General features: G+C 30.3%; 1 protein-coding gene across 1 annotated transcript in view; it reads left to right on the top strand.

The window, feature by feature from the left end:
- LOC142342230 (glutamate receptor ionotropic, NMDA 3A-like) overlaps positions 1-23,608 on the top strand; it is a 95,832-nt gene that overhangs the window by 48,610 nt on the left and 23,614 nt on the right. The window contains exons 5-7 of the mRNA XM_075393489.1: positions 841-989; positions 6,296-6,469; positions 8,906-9,046. Of these exons, the coding sequence (XP_075249604.1) occupies positions 841-989; positions 6,296-6,469; positions 8,906-9,046 (464 nt within the window). The remainder of the gene's footprint in view (positions 1-840; positions 990-6,295; positions 6,470-8,905; positions 9,047-23,608) is intronic.

Raw genomic sequence — 23,608 nt, 5'->3', positions numbered from 1 at the left:
ACAACGATTAACTTTACTCAAAATTTTTGGTACCGGTAGAAGCCCGTAATGTGCTTGACACTGGTAGATATTTGACTGGATGATTCTGTCGTGAGTTTATGGGCAATGGGTGTGCTTAGGGCTGATTTCAGTCTGGGAGATCTTATCATTAACAAGCCCCTCAACTTGGGAACAAAGAACTTGTTCCGAAAACTACAACCCGTTTTCAATCTCAGCATCTAAAAACTAGTTGGAGAGAACTGAGAATTTTGTCCTGCATTACATACAGCAGAAATAATTACAAATAATTACTTAGCTTTTGACAGAACTCAATTATTTTGTTTTATTTAAGGGAGAGCTCGTGCATCAAAAGCCAGAATAACTATTTTTCTCAAAAATGGCAAAATGGCTCAAAGGAACCTGTGCACTATGCCACACTTCGCCCCAAGGACACAATAAAGTTTTAATTTCCCAGATAGGCTCAAAACGCTTTTGCTTCCCATCGTTAATCAAAACAAACTGACAAACCTAAAATGCAATAACTTAATGGGGTCAAGTCAAATATTTTTTATAGAAAAAATGAATCTTCATGACATCTGACAATTTAAGATTTTTTAAAAATTAATCTTGCTGCTTAGTGTAATAGCCTAAAAAAGACACATTGGCCAGTTTTAAATTATTTCGGTCACTGTGATATGGTTGAAAAACAACTTCAAAAGATAACACTTCGTGCGAAACGCTGTAAAACATTGATAAGTTTAAACGCTCTTGCATGATGTTTCCTCGATAAATTATTGGTAAGTTATTAATATTACTAATTGTAAATGGTAATGATGCCATTGTTCATTGGTTCATGTTCAGATTTGGACTGGAGCTGTTGCGTAAGTTGGCAAGTGACGTTGGCTTCAAGTACACTGTAGTTGTACTGAACAACACTCAGTTTAGAGTGAGACAGAACTGGAGTCACGTCGCCCAGCTGGTCCAGTACAAGAACATCGGAATTGTCATAGGTATTATTGTCATCGGATTGGGAGTCCTCTAATGACGCTCGGATCTCTACATTAGTAGTTTACGTCCAATTACATATAATTAATCTTAGCTCATGCAAAATTTCGGCTAAACTTTAACGTAATCTCAATATATTTTAGCCTAAAGCTATTTAACCCTAATATTAAAGGTTTAAAAAACCTGCACTTTGCCTTAAAAGTTAAATTTAAAAAATTCGCTTAACTGCTAAGGTAGAAAATTACGTTGAATTTAACATAAGTTAGCGTAAGTTAACTCACTTTAGCTTCTGATGTCAAGAACAGCGTAAGTCAGGGTACATCACGGTGAGCTGAGTAAAATCATATTTACTTTAAGTAATGATGGAGGTTACAGTCCTATACTGTAAGTTTTCTTTGTCCAATTGAAGGTAATTTATCAAATCAAAACAAATCATTGTGCCAAATCATTAAGTTAGGTTGGAAAACTAGGCCGGTCAAAAGTTACGGTCCGGTTTAAACCAAAAAGGCACTATCAGTAAAAAGCTGCTTTCTTCTCAGTCCGATGAAAAGTTGGAAAATCCCCGCGAAAGGCGCAATTCAAACAATGCAGAGACCAAAATCATTTTTTTTTAATTTTACAAAATTTCTTATCGTGGATAAAACTTTGTCCGATAACATGCTACTTAAAATAATAGTAATAATAATAATAATAATAATAATAATAATAATAATAATAATAATAATAATAATAATAATAATAATAATAATAATAATAATAATAGTAATAATAATAATAATAATAATAATAATAATAATAATAATAATAATAATAATAATAATAATAATAATAATAATAATAATAATAATAATAATAATAATAATAATAATAATAATAATAATAATAATAATAATAATAATAATAATAATAATAATAATAATAATAATAATAATAATAATAATAATAATAATAATAATAATAATAATAATAATAATAATAATAATAATAATAATAATAATAATAATAATAATAATAATAATAATAATAATAATAATAATAATAACAATAATAATAATAATAATAATAATAATAATAAAAATAATAATAATAATAATAATAATAATAATAAATTGTTCGTAGTGCCGTTATCACAAAATAGTACCAAGAAAAAAACATACATTGTACAAATACAATCAATTACAATTTGCGACACTACAAGGTCGCCGTTAAACCTATCTGGTTTGTTTTCAGGCGCCTCACGGAAGAGATGTGCAATTTTTCTTGAACTAATGAATAATAATAAAAAAAATGTTAGAGCAATCAACAATTTTGCTCTAATGAGCGTGAAAGAGTGTTTCTAGCAATTCCTGGTTACCAATTATATAAAAGTTATATAAAAGTAAAACTTTAGAAAGAAAGCTCTAGAATTTTTTATCGCAGAGTTTTTTAAGCAAAAAATGTGCACTCCAATTATTTCAAGCAAGAGAAACTCCAGCATGCGTTCTGAGAGACGCCAGAAATATTATTATATGACCGCTTAGTCAACATTTTAATAATTTCCTTAAAAATGTTCTAGTTACATTCAAGAAGGTCGATAAACTTCAACGCAAGACATACGGACTCTTTTCTCTATGTTTTTTCATCCAAAACATTGAGACTGTTCCTAAAGTTGCAAACTTTTGATTATCTCCATTAAAAAAGGCTTTTTATAGCAGCAAGATTTGCTTCCTCTCACAAATCTCAACAACAGACTCCTGAATATATTAATATATTTCACCTGTTTTTCAGATGGATATCAACAACTAACTATTTAACCACAGCCATTTTATATTTCTAAATTGCTTTTCATTCTATCTGTAACAAATTTCCTCTTATTTGCTAGAAGAACTTAGGTTCTGTTTACGTGCGCTAGTCTTTTTAAAGTACTTTCTCTAATGGTATGCACAGGACAGTTTTGAAAGGTTTTCACTACATCGGCAAAATTGCAAGGCATTTTAATAACTTTTCCAAAAATATAATTGGTTTGCCCAAAGACTGGAACCAAAATTTTTGAGAAAATGTTTGCGCCACAACTTATCAGTCCAAAATTTGATCATTTCTGGCAAAGTGGCTTCTGGAACAAAACACTATCAGTGCAATCAGAAATCCTCTGCTGGCAGTGAGTAAATATTTTTGATTGCACTTGTTTTTTGTTATGCTATGTTTCCTTTATCCTGCTACTCTTATTGTTGCGACCCTTCTTGAGGGCGGAGAAACTCTATACTCACATTGGTTTTTTTGTTCAGTCAATTTTGACCGATCGATATGATATATTCATCGTAGAGAGTTGTGAGTGGTATCATTAAAAAGCCCGTCCAGCGTATAATATGGAATTAAAAAGATTTTTTTGGATTTCGTTTTCTAGATTGAGTAATCGAGGTTTAAACTTTTGTGAATATTAGACCAATTTGCTTTGTTTTTGTTTTTGTTTTTGTTCCGGAGGTTTTGCCTAAAATTTTGTCAATTTTGCTAAATTTTGTTGAAATTGGTAACAATACTGATGTTGATTTTCTTTTTTAAAAACAGAAAAGTATAGTTGACAGTTTCATTCCAGTTGTTTTAATGAAATTTCTACTAAATTTTTTCAAAATTCAGCCTATTTTGTTAAAAATTGCACGAACTAGCCCTCTTTAGTCCATTTTGATAAAAATTTGCCGGCAGTACACACCCGAAACCATTAAAACAATCTTTGTGTACTTCAAAGGGGCTAGTCCTACTTCCACTTCCATAAAAAGTGCCCCGGAATTAGATTTTTGCCGTGCTCACTTTTCTCGGTGATTATCAAAAACGCAGCATTTATTTAGGATTATTTATCTAACAAATTACATATATATATATATATATATATATATATATATATATATATATATATATATATATTTAAGTCATTCGAATTAGTTAAGTGTTCTTGATGGATGAACAGCAAAAAAAGGCTAATTTTGAACCAATCATGGACCGTTGAAATCTAAAAACATTCCAACAAAAACCGGATTGTAATCAGTCAGTCTTTTGAAAACAATCGATCTTTATTATGGTAATTAAAAATAATTCTTTTTTTATTTCTGTTTTTTTAAGTTGGTCAAATTGTAGATTAGTGTCAGCAAAAAATGCTTAACTTTTTTACTGAAATAAAATTTAATCTTTTTTGCGGTTTTAAGCCTTAAATTACGGTTTTCTGGCTTTGATACTACCATATTTCAGATTTTTTTATTTTTAGGCATTTAACCAATTCTCAAGTTTTTTCTCGTTTTTTTTTTGTTTTCTTCACAATAATAACAGTTCACATACCACATTATTGGCGTTTATAATTAGGTACAATTGAACATATCAAAATCTTCAAGGCGTAGATAATGGTTTAAACGGCTTTGGCACAATTTTCTCAAAGAATTTAATTGACTTTTTTTAAACATGACTTTAACTGTCGTTTTTACTGTGTCTTTTTGTCGTGGTGAATTAAAGGTCCCATTAACATTATATGGAGGAAAGGATGAGCCTATATTCTGATTTAAGCAGACAGCTGATGGCTTTCTTGACTTTGAAAACAATTCTTTTCAGAAAAAAAAACACCTTTTAACTTTGCATTTTTGACCGTTGCTTGTGTATTTGTAAACTAGTCTCGTTAATTGCAGGTCTTATATGACCTTATTGGCGTCGATTGGAGGCGCAATAGGACGAAATTTAGCGTTTTTAAAGAATTCTTGATGACGTCACTGCCGTCGACACGGGTTTTTCGCAACAAAAAAGTATATTAATTTATGATTTTTTTCTGTATTTGACGTTCTTTTTTTAAACGTAAAATATATTCTGAATAATTACAGTTCTCAAGGGTTTCTTTGGAACGAATATTCAATTTCGAGCTACGGCTTTCATGAGTTGAAAATAATTGTTTTCGAGAAGTACAAAAGTATTTCTTAATTTTACCCCTTTTTCTCTTTATCTGCTTTTTATCTCTAATTGAATTTTTGTTTGTTGTCTCTATTTGTTGTTCTCTTTTTTTGTAATCTAATAGAAATTGAATAATGACAGGTAGGTCCTTCTATACAAGCATAAAAGATTGTGAAACATTTAATTGTTTCAGTTGATATCTAATGGTTTTCATTATTTTGAAATTAACTGCCTTTATAAAATATAAATGATTTTTTTGAACTTTGCTTTTTTTGTTCTTTTTTGTCTAATTGTTGCCGAGGGTTATTGTGGACTGCTTCCATTTTCTGTACTTAAATACAAGTTGTTTTGTTCAGTTACAGTTTTATCTGACGTTGTCTGTCTTTTGTTATTAAGTTTTTTTTAACAAATGCACATAAAGCTTTGGAAGTTGTTTGTTGTTGTTGTTTGATTTTGGTTTTCGTCTTGCCTCGTTTTGTTAATAATGGCAGAATTCATCACTCCAGTGCGGCATTTTTACTCCACCGAATTATCTGCGTTGGAGGCCATTTTTTTCATAGTTCAGTTTTTTTTGAAAAATCCTCGCATTTGAGGGGGAGGGGGAGGGGTTTATCTGTTCCTCATTTGGTCATTATGCCGACATTGTGATGAGCGGGGTCGGACCATTATGTGCGAACGCACCTTACCGAGTCTCCTTGTTGATGGTATTTATAGTTGGATGATAATCTCTCGAAAAATAGCTAAGCTGGACTGTAAACACCTGTCTCGACAGAAAAATATAGGACATCTCCACAGGTTTGACATTGAAGTCAATTATCTTACGTCGCGTTTTTCTTTATAATAAATTTCTGCTTTACTTTTGGAAAAAAAATAAATGACCGCAAATTGAAATGATGAACTACAGTACTTTGAAAATTTTTCGGAGTCAATTGATCGAAAGAATTATTAATCAGTTGAAATGCAGAACAACCTTTTGGGAAAATTCAGATTTCAAGAGAGCTTCTACATTGCGGAATACTTTTTTGGAATCCTGATTCAGTAACCCACTGCCAAAAAGGTCAATTACAAAAAGCTGAACATTTTCCCTCTATAATTTCGAAATATTCCAAAGGGACCAAAGGGCAGGGATCAAGCATATTCGAATGAGTTCATTTATTGTAATTTTAATACAACTGAATCACTTACATTGACTGATTAAAAATTTAGTGATTTTAGAGAAACAAAATAAGAAATAATCAAAAAATAAGACACTAAGACTTCTGAGTTGACTTTCAGTTATCGGCCCAACAATAAAATACATTAAAAAACATAGATATACGAATAGAGAAAGAAATATTTGAAAAATGAAAAACATATATAAAGAAATACAATAAAGAAATAGATGTCATCTTCTCACGCTTAATTTCAGGTCAAATTCCTGCCTCGGTGGATTTGATGAAGCGAGTGTCCTTTAGCACCCCCTACAGATACGACTCTCTCTGTATCACAGTGCAGAAGAGGTTCCAGGGTGCCACCATCGACTCATTTCTCAGACCACTCAATGTCTTCATGTTCGTCTCAATCGGCATCAGCGTCAATATAGGTATATCATAACCATACGTCCGCGTCCATCTAATTATCCCCCCCCCCGAAATTTTAGTGCCCCCATTGGTATATTGAAGCTAATGGGGGGGGGGGGGGGTGAGCCATACGTTATTCCTTAACGCGGGCGTAACAATAGGAGAAACGAACATATTTCTCGACGAATATATTCGGTTTCACTGCTTCACCCACCCCCCCCCCCCCCACACACACACCCAAACACGTGAAAATTCTGTATTATAATGTGCGCAATGAAGTATAGGAACATGCATCCTTGCTCTCACACGGCCTTTCTGCGCTAAATCAACATTTCCCCGTAATTTTTGAACAGAAATACAGCTCTTTCTTCACAACATAACATGTCAGAGATTATCATGTTAGTTTGCTATCAATTCAATTTGATTTTAAAAAGTTCTCTCCTATTTTACAAATGATAGTGTTTTGTGTATATCCGTAGACATCTCGGTTCATGATGTATGATTGTAGAATTTGGGAAATCCTGCTTTTCTCACAAAAGTGTCGCAATTGAAAGGGATACAACTTGAATTTTGAAAATCGGTTACCATAAGATTGTTTGTAAGGTTGTTCGCTTGCAATTCAAATCCATTTGACAAGCCAGACATCTATGGAATGGAACAAAAAAAGGTTTCTTAGAAGTTTGAGTGGGTGCAAAATTGATTTTCTGAGGGGGACCGAATTTAGTAAAGTTGTTTATCCTCTGGTATTTAACTCAGTGTGGTCAAACTTGGTAGAGAGTAAGTGCATAAATTGGGTCAAGTTCCACCGTTGTCACTTTTGGGAATCTTTTTATAGATACCGTAGAGGGGACTTTAAACTTCCAAATAAGGCTTAAAATCTTGAATTCTTAATTTGATCGATTGATTAATTGGTAGCGTCATAAGTTTGATACTGCTTTTTGTTTTAGTTTGAATAGCTTGAATAGAAGTCAGCACTGTATAGAGAAAGCGTTTAGGTCATTCAATTGCTCGTTTGAATTCATAACAAACTTTACGTAAAAAAGGCATACTAATGTGGTCCATAATGCGATGTGAACAATTCTCTTTTGTTTTGATCATTCTTGTACGTTGTTGGTTGATAACTTACTAAGGAGTAGAACCAAAACATTACCAAAACAGTACCATAACAGAGCTGTAGCTTAGGAGTTGACCTGTAGAGAAGTTATGATAACAAAAACATTGTTGATAGAGTTGAACTGACTTGATAAATTCAGAACACCGGTTTGCGCGATTGGAAATCAGACCACTTGAAAACGTCGGAGAACCGCAGCTAGATCAAGCGGCTGAATTGAGAGCCTATAGAATTGAGAGAATAGTAGCTCTGAAGTTGTGAATTTGGTTACAAAGTCAAAGTTGTGAACCATCTTCTATAATAAAACTCTGGTTGAATTTCGATGTGATTTCGGGATCTTTTACATTTCTTGTTCATTCATTTGATGTTATTTGATTACTCAGATCAATCCATTATTCTCAACTAGAGGTTCTGACAGCCGACAAGAGCATTTTGGGTACAAAATAACCCTCCAATAGAGTTTTGGGCACTAGTCGGTCCCCAGCTAGTCAGCCTGAGCAAAGTATAAAATTCCACAATGATTAAATTTTGTTGAAACACATGCAAGTTGCCGAATTACAGATCTTCTCAGTGCCATAATTTCGTATTTAAAACTTGCAAAGTTGTTGTTTCAAATATAGGTCATGTGAATCTGATGAAGTCACTTAGAAAATGTGGCATTCATATAGAGCCACGACATACATGCCAGAATATCGAACTAACCTTGCTATAAACACGCACTTTGCAGTTTATAAAAAGCCGGGTTTTTCAAAATCTGGTCATGCTGAGGTCCCAGGCACAATGTCCAGATTATAATCAATGCACTAGGGAATCAATGAACGCAAGAAAAACGCGCAAAGAATTTTAAACGTACGAATGTCTGATAAACTCACAAAAGAAAGTCTAGACATAGGTAACTTTGAACTCACAAAAAATGCACAACCCGTTTTGAACGCTCAAAAAATGTGGACATAAACGCACCAAAGTCTGAAAATACTCTTTTTTGGACTCACAAAGGACGCAAAAAATGTTTTGAACGCACGAAAGTCTACTTATTAGGGCTTTTGGCCGGGGATTGTCTGGTCATGTTCCGTCTGGAGCGGTCTGGAAATGCCGACTTTCCGTCTGGAACCTCAGACTGGGTGTACATAAAGGAAAAATGTGACATTCTAGAATCCGGCACTGCATAGATGTGGCATTATAAAACTTGCAAATATATGTTTAATGCAAGGGTTGCGTGACTCCTCTAAAGTACTTTGAATTTGACCTCCATCTCAATGCGCTTCTCAATCCGCGACGAATAAAACATTTTCTCAGCGATTTCATCAAAGTCGAGTAACCTATACTACTTGATGGTTGTATGTTACAGTTGCGGTAAGCATCACCTGTCTGGAATGGAACAGTCCGTTTGGACTCAGTCCCAGAGGTAGGAACAGGGACAAGGTCTTCTCACTCCCCTCTGGACTCACCCTCTGCTGGAGCATACTCCTTGGACACACTGTCGATACCAGTAAGCATACCCTGGAAACTTAAACTTACTAAAGCTGAAACTGAAACATATTAATGCTGTGTTGATTATTGCGTTTGAAGCCCTTTCATCATAATGGATATATCTGTTGTAAATTTCCTCGTTATCTTTTTGCTCGAACTGATCGTTTTGATAGCACTTTCACGTTTTCTGTGGAAAAGATGTCTTTCTCTAAACCATAATGACATTTGCGGCTGGTTTGGACTTAAACTCAGACTTAGTTTCAAAGAGAAACATTTATTATGCAGTAACAATTCTAGAAACCAAATATTTCAATTTAAAACATGAATTTCCAATTTCAACTTTCTCGCATTATCTATCTTTTCATATAATATTACGTGATTTTATCTGAAATTAAACTCCATACACAAACCTATTAAACGGTGTAAAAGATAGATCAAAATATCTTAAGGAAGAAGTTAAGATAGTGATTTAGAGTTACTTGCACGGACATTGACCATTATCGTTACTTGCTGGAATATACACATTGGCACCCCCAGATTAGTTTTTGACCCACATCACAAAAAATTGTTATACAGCACGTCTCGTTGTGTAGCAATAGCAAGTGGAACTTTGCGCAAATCTTACAAGATTACGCACCATCTTGGAAGATCTCACAGTATAACGGTCGGTCGGACGAATAGTCGGAAAACGAACGGTCGGAAAGACGAGGGATACTTATTTCATGAGATTCTTAGCTTAGATTTCTTAGATTTTTTAGGAACAGAAATGTAACTAAATAATTGTTATTCCTAAATTAGTCAATTAATGATCTTGTTTCATTAAAGAGTTCTTGTTCTTTGAATAATTGTAGAGTTTGCAAGTTTTTTTACAGTTTCTTATAGTTTACAAATTTCTTATTCAAATGGCTGTCTTGCAAGATCTTGCATAATAAGCTTCTGGATTAAGCATCTCGTATCATAAATGTTTTCTTAGCAAGAATCGAGAAAGATCATACAAGTTTCTCGTTGCAATTCGACTGAGGGCTTCTTACCCCCTATTAGTGGCCTGCAAATTCCGAAAGCAAAGAATTAGTAGTTATGAGTTCATTAGGCTGGGATTGTGCCATTAAAGTGCGTTTTAATGGCTACTCAAGTAACCCTGCAATTGCGTACACTTGATTATAACTAATTATTATAACTAATGGTGTTAATTCACTTTCGGCTTTGTTATTTCTCAGCGGGTGAGTTGCATGTCAACTATTGACACATCTGCGTAAAATAATCGCCAAAAACCAACAGGAATCATTTCACACACCAGTAGTTATATGTAAGCAAGAGTGGGGGGGGGGGGGGGTAAAAGGACGTACCTATGTATAAAGATTACCTATAGCCTATTTTCATCAATTTTCCAAAGACGTACCTAAAAAAGCGAGTGAGAACAATAGACCTGTCATCTTATCGTAATTACCCAGGGGTAATTATCTCAATTACCCCAGGGAAATTCATCCAGTTTTCCGCTCTAATGCACCTCAGCTAATCTTATCTACTTAATAAAATTCATCTGCAGAACTTTTACTTTCAAACTTTTCATTTACGCATAACTTTTTCGATTATCATTTTTTTTTAATTTTCGATTATTAATGAAGTTTTGTTTTCAATAATTTCAAATTATTGGAAGTTTTTCGCAAAAGCTTCTTAAAAGTTTTTTTGAAAATTTAATTTTTTTTTCAATTTTTTTTACTCATGATGTGAAAGCATGCAAGAAACCGATTTTTTGGCATTTTCTCTTGGTAGTTTCTGTTTTTTTTTCTCGGTAGTTTCAGTTTCAAAAACCCGAAACCGTTAGAAAAAATTGTATATAAAGTTGTTCTAATAATCGGATGAAATTTTTTAACACAGATTTCAATGAAAAATACTAAAACACAGAAAACCATCACTGAAAATTGTTTTGTTTTTTTTTCGTAGTTTCAGATTCTGAAACCTCAAACTAAAATTTTTTTTTGGTCGAAAATGTATACTACAGTACAACACTAGAGGGTATTTTTCGAAGTGAAGTTCAATGGTGGTAATTTCACGGTCAATTATAGATTATGGGTTTGGGTTTTTTGTAGTTTTAGTTTCTCAAACCTCAAACTACAAAATAGTTTTATCGAGAATGGTATGCTATATCAACTCTCTATATGTTGTTTTTAAACAAAGCATTTGATAGTGACTTCTTTAACTCCTAGAAGTTACACTTTTTGGTTTTTTCTGAAGTTTCAGCTTCTGAAACCTGAAACCTCAAATTATTTTTTTTTGGAATTGTTTGTTACAGTACATCTTTATAGCGTAATTTTTAACGCAGAATCCAATGGGCATAATTTAAAAGTCGTGAAAAGAGGAAAAATTTGTATTTTTTGAAGTTTTAGATTCTGAAACTTGAAGCCAAAAAAAGTTTTTGGTAAAAAATACTCAATTCTTGTAAAAAATACCCTAATCTTGAAGAAATGAAAAAACCCATTTCAAACCAAAAAATACCAAATTCTTGGCAAAAAATACCCAATTCTTGCCAAAAACTCCCAATTCTTGTCCAAAAATAGCCAATCATTGTCAAAAAAAACCCAATTATTGCCAAAAATTACCCAATTATTGCCGAAAAACCCAATTCTTGGCAAAAAATTCCAAATTCTTGAAAAACAAACACTCCATTATTGTGAAAATTGCCCAACTATTGCCAACAGATCCCAGGTCTTGATGAAAAACACCCAATTCGTGGCTCAAAATATCCAATTATTGTCAAAAACACCCAAATGTTACCCAAAAAATATCAAACTGTTGCCAAAAAAACAATTCTAGCCCAAGAATATCTGTTTCTAGTCATGAGTTACACAATTCATAGCAAAAATACCCATTTATAACCAAAATCTGCAAAATTTTTGTCAAAAATACCTAATTCCTGCGAAAAGGAACCCAGTTTTAGTAAAAAATATCCCAACACTGGCCACACAGAGACACAAGTCTTGCCAAAAAATACCCATTTTTACCACAAAATAGCGAAATCTTGTCAAAAAATGCTCAAATTGTAACCAAAATAACAAAATTTTATCAAATATTTATCTAAAATATATCAAAAATTAGACAATCTTGCAATCATCCGTTTTACTCTAATTTCTTATCAACAATCCAATTATTTAGTGACCTTAAAACATCAACTTTTGAGATCATCTTTTGTAAAGACGAATCTTCTCAGGTGATCGATAAAGGTTTATTGAGTACAAATTTGTCACGAATTTTTTGCTATTGTACAGAATTAATTGTTATAAGTTCAATCATAGTAATTTAACAATTACGTCCTACTATCTTCTCAATTAAGAACAATTACGTGATCATTTTTTGTAAGAGGGCCACTGACCTCTTTGGAACAAAATTTACTCCAGCTACGTCATATGATTGCTGCAATTAGGGATACCTATGTATTGTATGGGGTCACTGAACTCATGTGAACAAAAAACAATCCTTACTACTTACGATTTTATTCCTATTTTATCAAAGCATGCACAGCTCACGTGCTTGAAGTCTTACTCATAGTATTGTAAAAATTACGTCACTATTGCGTCATATAGATGTCAGTTTTTATTGTAGTGCACAAACAAAAATTCAACTCATTGCGCTTATTTTCGTTCTCTTCAACAACTTAGCTATAGTTAGACTTTTTCAATTTTTTTCGGAGACAATTTTAATCTCCTTTTCCTACAAACCTAAGTTTTAAGTTATAAACCTTTCAGTGGAGATTCTTCATCTCTAGGACATCTTTCTATTTCCCATTCCAGGTAAGTCACCTCTGTTATAGAATATGAAAACAGACAAAAACAAAAAGAATAATGGGCTATTATAATCATCGTACTCATTCGCCAATAGCATATTATTTCTTCAGAGAGAAAGTTTTTTTCAATATCTGTATTTTCAGTTTATTTAGGAGTTCAACCTCCGTCACCTAAAATAGGCTGGAATAATGAATATTAAATCTGTGAAATTGAACGAAAATCTTAAGGCCCACTTCTTCTTCCCCGATTTTAATGATGATGTAGCAATTATAAAGGAGAGGAAGACGTGCTTCGGCTGGGTAGTTGAACCTCCATTCTCCATTCCGAGGCAGCTTCTAGTCTTCATTATTGCAATCGAGAATTTGCCAGAAGTCTCTGTTCCATACAAACAGACAACTGTAGACTTCTACGAGAACCACATCGAAAACAAAACTTTACAAGTCTGAGACAACATGGCACTGAGCAGATCAGTCCGTGCACAATTTTGTGATTATGAGTTGTCCCATAGTCCAATGTATGAAAATCAATTAGGATTTTTTGAGGAGGAGAGAGAATTTAAATTTCTCTGGTGTGTGTCTGACGAGTATGACAATTTGCAGGAGCAGAAACCTGATCGGGATTGTGACGAGTGGGAAAATGGGTCATTGACAGGGAGTATTATCGCAATTATAGAAGAAGAGAACGCACTTGATCCCAAGTTAGACAACAAAAAATCTGACCAGGCAGTCCCTTTTGCTTGTTTTTCTACAGACACTGGACAAGATGCATTGAAAGAAGTACAGGGAGCATCGAGTGTTGAAAATACTTCAATGAAGTCTGCCAGAACCATCCTTAGTACTGTACTCAATTATTATACAGAGTACCAAGATCATATTTTATCTAATGAAGCAAGTGAAAAAATATCTGAAAAAACTTCCCTCAAATCTGAGCAACCAGCGTCTTGTACACAAAAGACTGTCAAGAGAAGGGCTCCTGCTGTCAATAACCCTGAAAGAGTGGGAAGTAAAAATTCAGATGATGAAGAAAACGAAGACAACATGTGTCCTACATCGTGCAAATTGAGACAAGCTGCTTCGTTGTATAGTAACTAATATAACAGGCTGAGAATTTATTTCTTTGACTGATTATCTGTTTGTATTTCCAGTATAATTTCAGATCCAAAAACTATTATTTCCTGAGGTGACTAATTGACTGTTTAATTTGTAATATTCTCTATTTACACTCAGAAAAAGCTGAATTTCATGTATGCTTTTGAATTGATACTTTGATAATATAATTTATTTGAGTTTTGCAAATGCATTTTCGAAATTAACTTTTATTCAAAGTTCAATTTTGAATTAAAATTTATGTAAAAAATTGCCTGTTTTTGTAATATCTGTTTTTTTTCTCAAAAATGGCGGTTAACGACGAAAAAGGCTGGTTTTCATAAAATGTTTTTTCAAAAACGCGGGTTTTTTTTGGCTTCTGCAATGAACTCCCGGCAGTTGATACTGGATGATGCAAAGCGATTACAGTGATAATTTCGAAACAAACTCCAGCAGCTTCCCATCAGAATTCTTCCCATCAGAATATTGCAATAAGCGTGCTGCCTTTGATAATAGATTACCTGGTCATTTAAAAGAAGAATTTTTGGCAGGAATTTTTAGAAATAGATACTCATACAAATGTTAAGTATAGAATTCACAGATGTTTTTTAAAAAGTTGAAAACCTTTTGCATAATTTTTACTGTTTTGAAAAAAATATTCTTTTACTATCCCATTTTTTTCAAAAAAAGTCGTTTTTACAAAAGGTTGCTCTTTTTATTTTTCCATTTGTCAGTTTTTTAAATTTTTTAATGTGAAGTTTTGAATTGAATAATTTTTTTAAATGAAAATCTTTTTTACTTAAATGACTTCTTTTAAAAATTGTTGTGTTTTACACACTGTTTTTAAACAAAAATGTAAATCTTGATGTTTTTTTATTTTTTATTTTTCCTTTTTTTTCTGTTTTTTAATTTTTTTATGTAAAAATTTATTTTATTTTTTTTTTGAAAAATCAAAGTTTTACTAGAATAATTTTTCTTTCAAAAATGCCGTTTTTTACATAAGGTTTTTAACAAAAAGTGCAACTTGTGTTGTTTTTTATTTTTTTATTTTTCCTTTTTTTCTGTTTTTGAAAGTAAAATTTTAAAAATTTTTTTTCGAAAAATTTTGTTTTATTTAAAAAAATTTCTTTCAAAAATGCCGTTTTTTACATAAGGTTTTTAACAAAAAATGCAGCTTGTGTTGTTTTTTATTTTTTTCTTTTTCCTTTTTTTCTGTTTTTGAAAGTAAAATTTTAAAAATTTTTTTCGAAAAATTTTGTTTTATTTAAAAAAATTTCTTTCAAAAATGCCGTTTTTACATAAGGTTTTTAACAAAAAATGCAACTTGTGTTGTTTTTTATTTTTTTCTTTTTCCTTTTTTTCTGTTTTTGAAAGTAAAATTTTAAAAATTTTTTTTCGAAAAATTTTGTTTTATTTAAAAAAATTTCTTTCAAAAATGCCGTTTTTACATAAGGTTTTTAACAAAAAATGCAACTTGTGTTGTTTTTTATTTTTCTATTTTTCCTTTTTTCTGTTTTTCAATTTTTTATTGTAAAATATGAAATTTAATTAATTTCCTTTTTGAAAAAACAAGTTTTACTAGAATAATTTTTTTTTCAAAAATGCCGTTTTTTACATAAGGTTTTAAACAAAATATGCAACTTGTGTTGTTTTTTATTTTTTTTTCCTTTTTTCTGTTTTGGAATTTTTTAATGTAAAATATGAAATTCAATTAATTTCCTTTTTGAAAAAACAAGTTTTACTAGAATAATTTTTTTTTCAAAAATGCCGTTTTTTACATAAGGTTTTAAATAAAATATGCAACATGTGTTGTTTTTTGTTTTTTCTTTTTTTCTGTTTTTGAATTTTTTAATGTAAAATTTTAATTTCAAATAATTTTTTTTGAAAAAACAAGTTTTATTAGAATAATTTTTCTCTCAAAAAAGCCGTTTTACATAAGGTTTTAACAAAAAATGCAACTTGTGTTGTCTTTTGTTTTTTCTTTTTTTCTGTTTTTGAATTTTTTAATGTAAAATTTTAATTTTAAATAATTTTTTTTGAAAAAACAAGTTTTACTAGAAGTATTTTTCTCTCAAAAAAGCCGTTTTTTACATAAGGTTTTTAACAAAAAATGCAACTTGTGTTGTTTTTTTTATTTTTCTATTTTTCCTTTTTTTTCTGCTTTCGAATTTTTTAATGTAAAGTTTTATTTTTTTTGAACAAACAAGTTTTACTAGATTAATTTTTCTTTCAAAAATGCCGTTTTTTACATAAGGTTTTTAACAAAAAAAGCAATTTGTAATGTTTTTTGTTTTTCTATTTTTCCTTTTTTTGTTTTTGAATTTTTTAATGTAAAATATGAAATTTAATTAATTTCCTTTTTGAAAAAACAAGTTTTACTAGAATAATTTTTTTTTCAAAAATGTCGTTCTTTACATAAGGTTTTTATCAAAAAATGCAACTTGTTGTTTTTTGTTTTTCCTTTTTTCTGTTTTTGAATTTTTTAATGTAAATTTTTAATTTTAAATATTTTTTTTTAAAAAAACAAGTTTTACTAGAATAATTTTTCTTTCAAAAATGTCGTTTTTTACATAAGGTTTTTAACAAAAAAAGCAATTTGTAATGCTTTTTGTTTTTCTTTTTTTCCTCATTTCTGTTTTTGAAGTTTTTTATGTAAAATTTTTAATTTAAATAATTTTTTTGCAGTAACATGTTTTTCTAGACTAATTTATCTTTCAAAAATGTTGTTTTTTCATAAAGTTTTTACCAAAAAAAGATATTTTTGTTTTTTATTTTTCTATTTTTCAGTTTTTGAATTTTTTATTGAATTATTTTTTTTTCTTAAAAAATGTTGTTTTCTAAAATATTTTTTTTTCAAAAATGCCGTTTTCTACATTATGTATTTAACAAAAAATGTGAATTTTGTTGTTTTTTTTTCTGTTTTTCCTTTTTTCAGTTTTGGAAGTTTTTTTGTAAAATTTTTAATTTAATTTTTTTTTGAAACTTTTTTTTTTCCAAATGTCGTTTTTTGCATAATATTTTCAACAAAAAATGTAAGTTTGATGTTTTTCTTATTCTATTTTTCAATTATTCAGCTCTTGATGTTTTTTGCAATTTCTTTAGCAAAGCAGAAAATTGAAAAAATCAATGTATTACAATTATTACAAAAATCAATTATTTATTACATTTATTTATTACAAATTAATACACTTATTAATAAAATTTGCGGAAATCTATAACAAATCAAGCTTTTGATGACAAGCATATTTGGTTTAATTTTTCATTTTAAACAATTACATTTTTATTGATATCATGTTCTTCTTGAGAAATTCCGATTTATTCATCGTCTCGCTCTGCGCGCCCAACGATCTTTTATTTCCGAACAACATCCAGAGATGCACGCTAGGGATGCTTGAAGCCAGGAATTGTCACCACGCGACACCGGTACCGCGGGGTTTACTCTGAAGTATGTTTATCACGAGACGATGAATAACTCGGAATTTCTCAAGAAGAACATGATATCAATAAAAATGTAATTGTTTAAAATGAAAAATTAAAACAAATATGCTGTCATCAAAAGCTTTGTTATAGATTTCCGGAAATTTTATTAATAAGTGTTTTGATTTGTAATAAATAATTGTAATACATTGATTTTTTTTTCAATTTTCGGCTTTGCTAAAGAAATTGCAAAAAACATCAAGAGTTGAAAAATTGAAAAATAGAATAAGAAAAAACATCAAACTTACATTTTTTGTTGAAAGTGTTATGCAAAAAACGACATTTGGAAAAAAATTGTTTCACTAAAACAATGTTTTTTCAAAAAAAAATTAAATTAAAAATTTTGCAAAAAAAAACTTCCAAAACTGAAAAAAGGAAAAACAGAAAAGTAAAAACAACAAAATTCACATTTTTTGTTAAATACATAATGTAAAAAACGGCATTTTTGAAAAAAAATATTTTAGAAAACAACATTTTTTAAGAAAAAAAATAATTCAATAAAAAATTCAAAAACTGAAAAATAGAAAAATAAAAAACAAAAATACCATTTTTTGGTAAAAACGACATTTTGTAAGATAAATTATTCTAGAAAAACTTGTTTTTGCAAAAAAATTATTTAAATTAAAAATTTTACATAAACTTCAAAAACAGAAATAAGGAAGAATAGAAAAACAAAAAACATTACAAATTGCTTTTTTTTGTTAAAAAACCTTATGTAAAAAACGGCATTTTTGAAAGAAAAATTATTCTTATAAAACTTGTTTTTTCAAAAAAAATTATTTGAAATTAAAATTTTACATTAAAAAATTCAAAAACAGAAAAAAAGAAAAAACAAAAAACAACACATGTTGCATATTTTATTTAAAACCTTATGTAAAAAACGGCATTTTTGAAAAAAAAATTATTCTAGAAAAAAACTTGTTTTTTCAAAAATGGAATTTAATTAAATTTCATATTTTACATTAAAAAATTGAAAAACAGAAAAAAGGAAAAATAAAAAACAACACAAGTTGCATTTTTTGTTAAAAACCTTATGCAAAAAACGGCATTTTTGAAAGGAATTTTTTTTAATAAAACAAAATTTTTCGAAAAAAAATTTTTAAAATTTTACTTTCAAAAACAGAAAAAAAGGAAAAAGAAAAAAATAAAAAACAACACAAGTTGCATTTTTTGTTAAAAACCTTATGTAAAAAACGGCATTTTTGAAAGGAATTTTTCTTAATGGAACAAAACTTTTCGAAAAAAAAATTTTTAAAATTTTACATAAAAAAATTCAAAAACAGAAAAAAAAGGAAAAATAAAAAACAACGCAAATTGCTTCTTTTGTTAAAAACCTTATGTAAAAAACGGCTTTTTTGAGAGAAAAATTATTCTAGTAAAACTTGTTTTTTCAAAAAAAATTATTTAAAATTAAAATTTTACATTAAAAAATTCAAAAACAGAAAAAAAGAAAAAACAAAAGACAACACAAGTTGCATTTTTTGTTAAAAACCTTATGTAAAACGGCTTTTTTGAGAGAAAAATTATTCTAATAAAACTTGTTTTTTCAAAAAAAATTATTTGAAATTAAAATTTTACATTAAAAAATTCAAAAACAGAAAAAAAGAAAAAACAAAAAACAACACATGTTGCATATTTTATTTAAAACCTTATGTAAAAAACGGCATTTTTGAAAAAAAAATTATTCTAGAAAAAAACTTGTTTTTTCAAAAATGGAATTTAATTAAATTTCATATTTTACATTAAAAAATTGAAAAACAGAAAAAAGGAAAAATAAAAAACAACACAAGTTGCATTTTTTGTTAAAAACCTTATGCAAAAAACGGCATTTTTGAAAGGAATTTTTTTTAATAAAACAAAATTTTTCGAAAAAAAATTTTTAAAATTTTACATAAAAAATTTCAAAAACAGAGAAAAAGGAAAAATAAAAAAATAAAAAACAACACAAGTTGCATTTTTTGTTAAAAACCTTATGTAAAAAACGGCATTTTTGAAAGAAAAATTATTCTAGTAAAACTTTGTTTTTTCAAAAAAAAATTAATTAAATTTAAATTTTTACATAAAAAAATTAAAAAACAGAGAAAAAAGGAAAAATAAAAAATAAAAAAACGGCAAGATTTACATTTTTGTTTAAAAACAGTGTGTAAAACACAACAATTTTTAAAAGAAATCATTTTAGTAAAAAAGATTTTCATTTAAAAAAATGATTCAATTCAAAACTTCACATTAAAAAATTTAAAAAACTGACAAATGGAAAAATGAAAAGAGAAACCTTTTGTAAAAAAAACGACTTTTTTGAAAAAAATGGGATAGTAAAGGAATATTTTTTTCAAAACAGTAAAAATTATGCAAAAGGTTTTCAAATTTTTTTTTTAAAAAAAACTGTAAATTCTATACTTAAAGATTTGTATGAGTATCTTTTTCTAAAAATTCCTGCCAAAAATTCTTTTAAATGACCAGGTAATCTTTTTTCAAAGGCAGCACTCTTTTTTCAAAATTCTGATGGGAAGAATTGCTGCTAGAGTTTGTTTCAAAATTATCACTGTAATCCCTTTGCATCATCCAGTATCAGCTGCCGGGAGTTCATTGCAAAAGCCAAAAAACCGGCGTTTTTGAAAAAAAAACATTTTATGAAAACAAGCCTTTTTCGTCGTTAACCGCCATATTTGAGAAAAAAACAGATATTACAAAAACAGGCATTTTTTGACATAAATTTTGATTCAAAATTGAACTTTAAAAAAAAGTTAATTTCGAAAATGCATTTGTAAAACTCAAATAAATTATATTATCAAAGTATCAATTCAAAAGCATACATGAAATTCAGCTTTTTCTGAGTGTAAATAGAGAATATTACAAATTAAACAGTCAATTAGTCACCTCAGGAAATAATAGTTTTTGGATCTGAAATTATACCGGAAATACAAACAGATAATCAGTCAAAGAAATAACTTCCCAGCCTGTTATTTTAGTTACTATACAACTCAGCAGCTCGTCTCAATTTGCACGATGGAGGACACATGTTGTCTTCGTTTTCATCACCATCTGAATTTTACTTCCCACTCTTTCAGGGTTATTGACAGCAGGAGCCCTTCTCTTGACAGTCTTTTTCAAGACGCTGGTTGCTCAGATTTGAGGGAAGTTTTTTTCAGATATTTTTTCACTTGCTTCATTAGATAAAATATGATTTTGGTAATCTGTATAATCATTGAGTATAGTACTAAGGATGGTTCTGGCAGACTTGATTGAAGTATTTTCAACACTCGATGCTCCCTGTACTTCTTTCAATGCATCTTGTCCAGTGTCTGTAGAGAAACAAGCAAAAGGGACTGCCTGGTCAGATTTTTTTGTTGTCTAACTTGGGATCAAGTGCGTTCTCTTCTTCTATAATTGCGATAATACTCCCTGTCAATGACCCATTTTCCCACTCGTCACAATCCCGATCAGGTTTCTGCTCCTGCAAATTGTCATACTCGTCAGACACGCACCAGAGAAATTTAAGTTCTCTCTCCTCCTCAAAAAATCCTAATTGATTTTCATACATTGGTCTATAGGACAACTCATAATCACAAAATTGTGCACGGACTGATCTGCTCAGTTCCATGTTGTCTGAGACTTGTAAAGTTTTGTTTTCGATGTGGTTCTCGTAGAAGTCTACAGTTGTCTGTTTGTATGGAACAGCGACTTCTGGCAAATTCTCGATTGCAATAATGAAGACTAGAAGCTGCCCCGGAATGGAGAATGGAGGTTCAGTTACCCAGCCGAAGCACGTCTTCCTCTCCTTTATAATTGCTACATCATCATTAAAATCGGGGAAGAAGAAGTGGGCCTTAAGATTTTCGTTCAATTTCACAGATTTAATATTCATTATTCCAGCCTATTTTAGGTGACGGAGGTTGAACTCCTAAATAAACTGAAAATACAGATATTGAAAAAAACTTTCTCTCTGAAGAAATAATATGCTATTTGCGAATGAATACGATGATTATAATAGCCCATTATTTTTTTTGGTCTGTTTTCATATTTTATAACAGAGGTGACTTACCTGGAATTGGAAATAGGAAGATGTCCTAGAGATGAAGAATCTCCACTGAAAGGTTTATAACTGAAAACTTAGGTTTGTAGGAAAAGGAGATTAATATTGTCTCCGAAAAAAAAAGAAAAAGTCTAACTATAGCTAAGTTGTTGAAGAGAACGAAAAGAAGCGCAATGAGTTGAATTTTTGTTTGTGCACTACAATAAAAACTGACATCTATATGACGCAATAGTGACGTAATTTTTACAATACTATGAGTAAGACTTCAAGCACGTGAGCTGTGCATGCTTTGATAAAATAGGAATAAAATCGTAAGTAGTAAGGATTGTTTTTTGTTCACATGAGTTCAGTGACTCCATACAATACATAGGTATCCCTAATTGCAGCAATCATATGACGTAGCTGGAGTAAATTTTGTTCCAAAGAGGTCAGTGGCCCTCTTACAAAAAATGATCACGTAATTGTTCTTAATTGAGAAGATAGTAGGACGTAATTGTTAAATTACTATGATTGAACTTATAACAATTAATTCTGTACAATAGCAAAAAATTCGTGACAAATTTGTACTCAATAAACCTTTATCGATCACCTGAGAAGATTCGTCTTTACAAAAGATGATCTCAAAAGTTGATGTTTTAAGGTCACTAAATAATTGGATTGTTGATAAGAAATTAGAGTAAAACGGATGATTGCAAGATTGTCTAATTTTTGATATATTTTAGATAAATATTTGATAAAATTTTGTTATTTTGGTTACAATTTGAGTATTTTTTGACAAGATTTCGCTATTTTGTGGTAAAAATGGGTAATCCCTTTGCATCATCCAGTATCAGCTGCCGGGAGTTCATTGCAAAAGCCAAAAAACCGGCGTTTTTGAAAAAAAAACATTTTATGAAAACAAGCCTTTTTCGTCGTTAACCGCCATATTTGAGAAAAAAACAGATATTACAAAAACAGGCATTTTTTGACATAAATTTTGATTCAAAATTGAACTTTAAAAACAGTTAATTTCGAAAATGCATTTGTAAAACTCAAATAAATTATATTATCAAAGTATCAATCCAAAAGCATACATAAAATTCAGCTTTTTCTGAGTCTAAAAAGAGAATATTACAAATTAAACAGTCAATTAGTCACCTCAGGAAATAATAGTTTTTGGATCTGAAATTATACCGGAAATACAAACAGATAATCAGTCAAAGAAATAACTTCCCAGCCTGTTATTTTAGTTACTATACAACTCAGCAGCTCGTCTCAATTTGCACGATGGAGGACACATGTTGTCTTCGTTTTCATCACCATCTGAATTTTACTTCCCACTCTTTCAGGGTTATTGACAGCAGGAGCCCTTCTCTTGACAGTCTTTTTCAAGACGCTGGTTGCTCAGATTTGAGGGAAGTTTTTTTCAGATATTTTTTCACTTGCTTCATTAGATAAAATATGATTTTGGTAATCTGTATAATCATTGAGTATAGTACTAAGGATGGTTCTGGCAGACTTGATTGAAGTATTTTCAACACTCGATGCTCCCTGTACTTCTTTCAATGCATCATGTCCAGTGTCTGTAGAGAAACAAGCAAAAGGGACTGCCTGGTCAGATTTTTTTGTTGTCTAACTTGGGATCAAGTGCGTTCTCTTCTTCTATAATTGCGATAATACTCCCTGTCAATGACCCATTTTCCCACTCGTCACAATCCCGATCAGGTTTCTGCTCCTGCAAATTGTCATACTCGTCAGACACGCACCAGAGAAATTTAAGTTCTCTCTCCTCCTCAAAAAATCCTAATTGATTTTCATACATTGGTCTATAGGACAACTCATAATCACAAAATTGTGCACGGACTGATCTGCTCAGTTCCATGTTGTCTGAGACTTGTAAAGTTTTGTTTTCGATGTGGTTCTCGTAGAAGTCTACAGTTGTCTGTTTGTATGGAACAGCGACTTCTGGCAAATTCTCGATTGCAATAATGAAGACTAGAAGCTGCCCCGGAATGGAGAATGGAGGTTCAGTTACCCAGCCGAAGCACGTCTTCCTCTCCTTTATAATTGCTACATCATCATTAAAATCGGGGAAGAAGAAGTGGGCCTTAAGATTTTCGTTCAATTTCACAGATTTAATATTCATTATTCCAGCCTATTTTAGGTGACGGAGGTTGAACTCCTAAATAAACTGAAAATACAGATATTGAAAAAAACTTTCTCTC

The sequence above is a fragment of the Convolutriloba macropyga genome, chromosome 7 (genome assembly GCF_964194025.1).
Source record: "Convolutriloba macropyga chromosome 7, txConMacr16.3, whole genome shotgun sequence".
Taxonomy (NCBI): domain Eukaryota; kingdom Metazoa; phylum Xenacoelomorpha; order Acoela; family Convolutidae; genus Convolutriloba; species Convolutriloba macropyga.
The sequence above is the reverse complement of the archived record's forward strand: the minus strand, read 5'-3'. Positions and strand labels throughout refer to the sequence as shown.